Source organism: Galendromus occidentalis, unplaced genomic scaffold, assembly GCF_000255335.2.
Source record: "Galendromus occidentalis unplaced genomic scaffold, Mocc_1.1 scf7180000077481, whole genome shotgun sequence".
NCBI lineage: Eukaryota > Metazoa > Arthropoda > Arachnida > Mesostigmata > Phytoseiidae > Galendromus > Galendromus occidentalis.
The window spans coordinates 591,561-600,160 of record NW_003805469.1 but is presented as its reverse complement, the minus strand read 5'-3'; the positions used below and the strand labels follow the sequence as shown (position 1 = coordinate 600,160).

Below are 8,600 nucleotides of genomic sequence, written 5' to 3'. Positions count from 1 at the left end.
ATCACACAGATCGGAGTCAATCTAGAAAAACTCTACACGCACTTCTGAAAAATTGAGTCGAATACCGGCCAAACGATCCCATACCTCGAGAGGGTTCGTTGTTCTGCGGCCCAATCCCAGATTGTGGATCCGAATTACGATAAAAATCAGATATTCTGCTGCTGTGACCTTTACCGGCTGGCTATGGACGGAGGGATCCAAAACGACTGATCGGCTTCGAGGAAAAACAAGATCGTTGAGCACTGACATTTGGTGGTATCTGCGGCTCTAAATACGAACTTTCCATTCAATCGGGAGGGTCGATCTCTCGTGCACAACCCTTATGTGTGTGAGTGTGTGTGTTTGTGTAGTAAATGGTCCAAGTCGATAAAACGACCAGTATGAAAGCTAGAGAACGCGCAGCGAATCTAAATCGCGCATCGAGATGAAACCCCAAGTTCAGGTCGTCGGTCAGTTGTTGATGTCAATGACTGGCCTCCCGCTCGGATGAGACTAGCTCGTGCAACCAGAAGTCGCTCAGTCATCGAGAACGTCTGGTGAGAAGTCGCTAACGATTCCTCTTCCACTGCAACAATATATTGATGGGAGTAGGTCGTTCGAAGAGCAACACTGACAAAGAATGAGACCACAGCTCGTAATAAGCCTCCATGATGTTTGTACATGAATACTTAGTTTAATTATCGCTACCATACGATACTTATCACAATTATGGTTATTATTACCATCATTGTAGCTAATAAGTCGACATTCAATTGGACTATATCATAATAACGTACCATACACGACGAGTGGATCACTATATGCTTTCGACTAGTCGGATAAAGAATGAAGAAAGACCAGTATCACCAGGAGATCAATTCGCGCTCGAGGGCGACGCGAACAAATGCTGTGCTTTTTGGACGTCATATGAGAGGACACTTTGTCCATCGCTTTAAAGCGGACGAGACCCAAGCAAACATTTAATGCACCATCCGCCGTGAATTCACCCCTTTCGTGGGCAGCTATTATCTTTCTCCCTTCCCGCATACCCTCCTTCTCGGTTTAAATTCAATAACTTTCAATATCCTGCTGAAATTCGTCCTGGGCATATCTGATTCCAAAAGTGAGTCACTCGGAGAGTTTCAGCTCTCGAGCGATCACAACTCACCCGGTTTGGCGTATGAGAGGGTTCAGTGTCTGAGTCTGAGGATAGAGGATGCACTCGCGACAGTTTGGCTTCGCACCTTTATGCCGCTCCACGGTTTTGTCCCTCGATGTACGGCCTGCCCGCCCAATTCTTGTGACGGCCCTCCTTCTGAAAACTTCTTCTTCCCACGGATTTTTTCCCCATGTGACATTCTGCTCGAGATGAACAAACCGGCCCACGATAGGTGCACGCAAATCCGTGCGTCCCACGATATCAGTCCCTTTCCGCGGCTGATCCTTCGTATGCGAAGCACACTGGTGCGTCAGGAGCTTTCGCTCATGCATTAAAACTCCAACTCTGCCATTAGGACAGCGATCAGGCTCAGCAGCGCGATCCGCAATGTCTGTCCCATAGCTTGGAATTTCTATGCGGGGCATTTATCTGAGACGAGAACATATATCTGTGTCCGGACCGCTGATTCAAAAAAAGCGTTCCTATGATTCATGGCTCGAGCGAGCGAGCAAGCAAGCATATCAACATGATCGCCACACCGCGCGTGCATAATTGGACGTTTGCGTAGTTCAGGCAGTCATCGGGCAAGCCTAGTTCCAGAAGAGCGCACCGTAGGTGGCAGAAAGATTAGGGAGCGAACGGTATCCAGTTTACGAGATGGCAGCTTCAGTGGAGATCTGAGACTGGGAGATTCATTTATCAACAACGTGGCTGACATCACCTCCCATTCTGTGGAACCGGATTCCCTACCGCCAATCGACTGGGTACACTGCAGTATCGTGATTAGATTTTCGAAGCAGATGCATTGACCACAGCAGAAATGATAATTGCACAGTTTCTTGTTCTTCATCTCGACGCGAAGCTCACGAGAAAACATTTATTTTGTATTTTTGCTGCATGGATTTCTTCCCTCAGAGCTAGAGGTAGCTGGGTGACCTTTACCCATCGAACCCTCTGAACATGCTCCGGTAAATCCCGCCGGCTTGGTGAGGGATTCTTTTCTAGAGACGATTCCGATTTTACAGCGGATACGCAAACTGCGCACGGGAACATATCGGGATTGAGTATTTTACTCCTTGAAATTGTTTGGGTTGTACTCTGTTGACTTCGTCGCTAATCGATTCATCCAAGCCGTTCTGACTACAAGTGTCTTAGTATTCCGTTTCATCATCAATGGACGCCTGTGCGTATTGGCAAGTGTAAAGCTCGCTACACCGAAGTTCCCGCGGTCTGTGGAAGACTTTGATGAACAGGCCCCGCTCTACGCAGTAGCTCTGGTGGAGTGTCTGCATTTAAAGAAAAAAGTCAGTGAAGTAGTCAGCCACGCGACGCGTTGTTTTCCCGCTATCGAAGCCGAATCGTGGAAACGTGCCGGAATTCCGGAGAATGACATGCGAAAAGATATATGGCTGTGTCACTGCGAGTAAATGGTCTACATAATCATCACATCTCATAACTTCGACCGCGTATGTTGTCTCTCGTCGCACGTGAAATATTGCACCTGCTAGAGTAGTTTGTTCAACGCGATGTCATCTATGCTTGGGTACAGAAACTGAATTGTACAGGAAAGAGAAATAATTGAGCAGTTCCCGTTCGAGACGATTCGTAATCGCTCATTGTGAATCCTGGATATCCAAGTAATTTAATGTTTGGGGATCGACGAATGAGCGTATCTTATCAAAGATTAGCCTGGTATGAGTGAGTTTCGTTGAGTGGAGAAAGAGCAATGGTTATGCAACTTATGTACCTAAATAGCCTTAACGAACTGGGAGAGGAGGTCGGCGGGAGGAGTTCGACATCGGAACGCTACTTGAGTGAAGTTGAACGACCCGTCCAACCACGACCCCTCTCGACCGAAAAGCGGTGATCGTGTTGACGGATGGATGGCTCGATCGATGGATCGATCCAAGGATCGTTAGTACGCGAAATCCCGCCTTCAGAACGACAACGTATCTCCGGCATGCCGAAGTACCACTTTTACCATTGCTGGTTCTGAGTTCTAAAGTGAGATAGGGTAAGATCACACATTGGAAGGATTAACATTACTATTAGTGAATGATTTTTAGAGTGCTGGACACTGGTGATGCCGCAGAGCCGCCGTTTTTCGGTAGAATAGCTTGTTAAGAGAACTCCAACGCCGATCGATTCCGACGATATCTAAGTGTTATTTAGGTAATCTAAAGGTTGATTGGAACAATACGGACTTGTTGTCCCGAATGCGAGACTGTCCCTCGCGACACGATGCTCTCTGATTTGTGGCGACCACGCGTTTGGTGACATCTCTTCGTTCTGCGAGTGTGCCTCTGAAACCTTCCTCTCACAGAAAGAAAATCTTCCTGGACATCTGGATCCTAGATTCAGCGCATTCCTAAAGAGAATCGAATAGCCCGGATCGCGTTGTCGGTACCGAGTCTAAGCGGACATGTACAGGCAATTTACAAATATACAGATGTCACCAAACGGTGAAAGGGAATGAAGCCGGTCATTCGGTCTATTCTCGCTGTATTCGCTGAATACGACGCTAAGTGTCTATAGAAAATAAATGTAATTATAATGGAATTCATTTGGAAATAAGGATCGAGTCTTTACTTCTCAGTTTCGTTCGTCTCCCAGTCAAAGCTTGGGTTTCACAGACAGTCGTTGATGATGGAGAGAAAGTGTGCGGAGAGGCTCGCCAACAACTTGCAGTCATATCAATCGAGTCAATACGTCAGTCCGTGAGTCAGTCACCTGCGACGCGTAGCATAGCGATATTTCAATCTTGGACGAATTCAGAACCCGCGTCTCCTCGGATCGGGCACCGGGCGGAGTTGGAATGGGAGCGACAGGAGATCGACATCGAAATCGATTTTTTCCTTACATCGATGCTTCCTCTGGGAATGTATTCATGAGGATCCGCTACTGGGCCCAAGGGGGAGGACACAGCATTCCCTGTGCAACTCATCGAAACTCTCTCTGCTCAAGAGAGATTTTTTAGCTAAGCTTGTGGCCAACTCCGCGTAATACCTGCGGATGTGGCACGAAATGAATAAATCACCATCCTCAATACTGCTCAAGGAACTTGGCGGGCTGACTGATAGATCAATCGATGGATTCCTTTTGACAATCACCCGTTATGATCCTTGGGTAACATCATATGGAGTAATTGGATCTCTCCGACAGGTTGAACGCCGAAATCGATGTTTTCCTTTTTAACTTCGTGGTAAACTTTCCGCAGTTTCTTCCAGTCCTCAGCGCTGAATGCCCGCCTACCCCGGAGCTGTGGTGGATGATAGAGAATTGAATACCTCTCTGCTCTTCGTTCGAGTTTCCCGTAGAAGATGCGTCACAGCACATGGAATACCTTGAATAAAGTCACGTGGGTCGATAGCTCAGCTCTGTGTAGGAGAGGGAGCTTCGCTGTCTTCAGGAAATCATTCAGCTTGTCAAAGACTGCATTGATGTCGAAACCAGTGGCGGAAAGCTTGGCGAGGTTTGGAAAAAAAGAAGACAGTCAAAATCCCTCGCGGAGAATATCAAATAGCATTCTAGCCTATTTCTGCGTCTGAGCTGGGACTCCACAAACCTTACAAAATATCACTTCTTGGGAATCGAAGTTATCGATATCCTTCAAGTGCAGCTGGGAGTTCTCGAAGTTTGACAACGCCGGCGACGCAACTCTGTGGAAGTCCTACATTCAGCCAGATCGTCGCACGCTCGACCGTGAGCTCGGCCGATTCTCAGCGTTTCGAGAGTGTGTGTGTCGAGAGACAAGGAGTGCACCGGGGCGTGGGACATTCCTTACATTTCTTTGATGTGTTCCTTGAAAAGAGCGCAGATCTCTCCTATTCGATCGTCGTCTATTGCGGTGAGGTTCAATGTGACGTGGTGTTTCCTGGTAGACTCCATGTACTTCTCAGCCTTCGGGAGTGCTTCCACAAATCGTCGCTGGACCTTGGTGGGAATTCGGGGACTTCATAATATGTACAAGAACTAGGGACTGACTAATACGTTGAGGGCAAACTCCGCACGGTCATACCTCGCGGACTTTCGAATGTATCTGCGGATCACTGATCGGAATCGCTATGAACACGTTTGGCCTCGACCTTGAATCAGGATTTCGCGGCATACTCCCAGCCTCGAGTGGTCTGGTGAGAGCAAAACGTTCCATCGGTAACCAGAGAAGGATATTCATTCAAGAAGATTTCGCCTCATTCTCGATGCGCGGGATTCACCTCCCGATTCGCTCTCCAAGTCCCCGCGCCGACTCGACAGCAGCCACACCGCCGATTTTCTTCGGTTTCATGATGAACTGGCATTCATGGATGTCCATGAAATACCCAGAGAAGCTCGATATATCAGTCGCTCGCCAGGATCTTTAAATGTCCTCGATTCAATTAAAATCTTATTTCAATACCTTTGTAAAGTCAAAATACTTCAGCTATTTAAAAATTCGCATACATACGGATCTTTGTTTACATACAGTAGAGGGAGGCTTCTCGAGTGAAATGAAAAAAAGTTCATTATCAAAGCGCGCTTACACAGACGACGACTGACTACTGTTATTGCTTCTTGCTATGTTCTCTCTGAGTGAGAGAGAAGAGACGACGACAGCACACACCTCTATTTCTCGCCGAGATATCCGAGCCCGCGAAATTTCAAAATATATCTCGAGCATCGATGCTCCCGGAATAATGAAACCTTTTGACTTATTCACTCTTGACGAGTAGTTCGGGTTAGGTGATAGTAATTGATAAATAAGAGATCACGTATACACATTTAGAGTTGTATCACATGATCAATGGTCGCATGCGCTCCAACTGCTTGCGTCAGTTCTCCGTTCGCGCCTAATCTTCGCAGCGAGCTGAAATATTTGCACTTCGCGGCGTGGTACCGACTACAGCTTTCCCACAGTCTTTGCACCGGCAGATTTCGTTCGGCTCGTGGTAGCCCCCGGACAGACATTTTTTGCGGTGGAATCCATGTATCGCGAATCGGGTGAGGAGATGTCTATTTCTGCGGTCGAGGCCCTTCCATGTATCATCCGTCATTGCGCGGGTGCTGAAGAAGTCGTCGTCTATGTCGGCGAACTTCCCTTCCCATGTTCGGAGACACTCCTCGTACGATACGGTTTTGACTAGATTGAGTGGTTTCTGGAGATCCTCAATGAGCAGGCTCGTGTCTGCTAGGCGGTAGACCAATCTGTTCGCGGAGGATCGGTGGAGTCCCATCACTCGCTTGAGGTACACGGCCTTGGTACGGTTTATGTCCTCCAGATTTACCTCACTAAGGTCGTTTCAAAGGATCTGGATGCCGTACGATGCTGTGGGCGCGATGGTGAGGTTGAACAGACGAATGGCGGTCTTCATGGAGAGCTTCTGGGGATCCTTGATCGAAGTCATGGCCACTCGCGCTTTCCTGCATCTCTCCCTCACATGCTTAGTGCAGGACCTGCCGTCTGAGGGTAACGTGATTCCGAGGTATGGGAAATGATTGGAGTACCTCAGCTCCTTGCCGTTCATTCGGAAGGAGTCGTCCCTTGCTAGTCTCCTCCGTCGGTCTGCCGAGTGCTCTTTGCACATGGAAGTGGTCGCGGCCGTATACGACAAGGTCGTCCGCGTACGGGAGAGTTTTCACCATCTGTCTCTTTCCTTCCACCGCCGAGGGGAGATCTTTCAAAAGCACGGAGAACCCTAGCGGGGACAGAGCTCCCGGAATAATTATATTCTGAGGATGACTCCGGAGTGTACGGATTCCTTCGGAAGAGACTGCTCACGTGTGAAATGCAATTGAATCAACCCAAGCGGCTAGATCTTTTGCTTGTCGTACGACTCTCTCGGGGAGTTACTGAAGTCCCTCGACTCCGATTTTGGCATGATGCAATTTTGGGAAGATTATGGCATAATGGCATTGAAGTCGTATTGAATGGTCGTCGCTCGATCCGAAGCGAGAGTCGGACTCTTTGTAGTCGAAGGCAGCCATCCCGTGCCCTGATATTTGGAAAAATTTCATCTGATTCACGGCGGGCCAGGTTGAAGTAGCGAGCAGCTCCTATCACGTTCGATCGTTGCCTGCTTGGGGGCGAATGAAGATCTTGGTCCGGTATGGGCGATTTTCCTTCCGGACCATTCTCTTATGCGAGGAAATTAATACCGATAAATTCTCCGAGCCGTGCCAAATGCCAAACTCAGTCGCAAGAGAATGATTCAGCCCGTGAAAGAAGCTCTTTCCAATACCTACGCAAGACGGTCTGATGATGACTCGGGATGTAAATTTTCCGCGGCGAGCCTTCGCTGAAGCCGCGGTGAAATTTCGTGGACTTCGCGGTGAATCTCGAATTCCCCTCGGGAATGCAATTTTTCCCTCGAAAACGCGATTCTCGCAGCGGAAGCGCATGAAGACTCCATCCTGGACTCACATGTGCTCCGCGAGTTTTTGTTTCGTGTCAAGTCCTGGACCAGGCGTCTTTCCGAGACCGTGGCGTAGCTCAAGGCTCAAGCAATATCCAAGTCTCACCGAACTCTGTCGGGGATCGGATTCCGGTCGATTTCCAGCGCCTAATTTCCCTATCAGGAATGAGTGTCTTTTGTATTATTCGAAGGGAATCCGATGGAGTATATAAGAATATCGCGGGCACCGCTGGAAATTGCCGAAAATCGGGTCACGAAAACCGAATCCGACTTCAGAATTATCAGACGAGCTCTAGTTTCCAACTCATCATGGGTGTCAATGCGGAAAAAAAAATTTCCGCATTGATTCCTCGCTGAGCCAGAGTTGAGTTTGATCTTCTTGTGCGCTTCGAGTCCTCACTGAGTTCTAGCTTCGAAGCAGAGATCTCTTCTGGAGACGACGCTCGCCAAGAGGGTTCCTGACAGGACTCTCGGAACGGCAGAATGTTTGAACTTGGTCAGAGACATGAATGGACATGGTCAGAGAGTGTGGGAAGAAAAAGAAGGTGGATGATGAGAGCGGAACAGGACGATCCGGCGCAAAGGATGATTCGGCACGAAGGTGGATTCGGTGCTAGATAGAAAGTATCCCTCGCTTAGCGATCGGAATGGAAACATATTACGGTAAAGAAAGAATACTGATGGATTGGCGACGGAAAAGTCAGAGTGAAGTCGAATTTCGCGACCGGGTTCCCCCAGCCAACAGACGGATCACTGACTCGCTATTGAGAGCTGTTCCTACCTCGAGTACACGATCCCCATCCGCGAGAATAACAGCCTGAGGATCGACGCCGAGAAGACTAAGGGTATGAAGTTCCGGAGAGGGAGCCCGCTGTGAAACCATGACGAGCTGAACCTGACCGGGACCCCGATCGAGTTTGTGAGCCGCTTCTACTACCTCGGAATCGGCTTCACGACTTCCGGCCTCAGCCCCACGCGACACTTCGAGAAACGTGTTGCGAGAAGCATGACCGCGATGTCCTCCATATCCCATCCCCCTCCAGGCTCTCGGTTCGGGCAGCCCCCTAGCTATC

At 48.7% G+C, this 8,600-nt stretch overlaps 1 protein-coding gene across 1 annotated transcript; it reads right to left on the bottom strand.

Moving 5' to 3' along the window:
- Positions 1–3,973: 3,973 nt before the first annotated feature.
- On the bottom strand, positions 3,974–6,519 carry LOC100904331 (uncharacterized). The gene is made up of 9 exons (XM_003745358.1): positions 6,437–6,519; positions 6,041–6,319; positions 5,353–5,493; positions 5,157–5,265; positions 4,923–5,071; positions 4,704–4,797; positions 4,482–4,601; positions 4,249–4,397; positions 3,974–4,144 (listed from the first exon to the last, which is right to left on the bottom strand). The coding sequence occupies exons 1-9, from the start codon at positions 6,517–6,519 to the stop codon at positions 4,024–4,026; spliced, it is 1,245 nt and encodes a 414-aa protein (XP_003745406.1). The 3' UTR covers positions 3,974–4,023.
- Between the last annotated feature and the right edge of the window lie 2,081 nt (positions 6,520–8,600).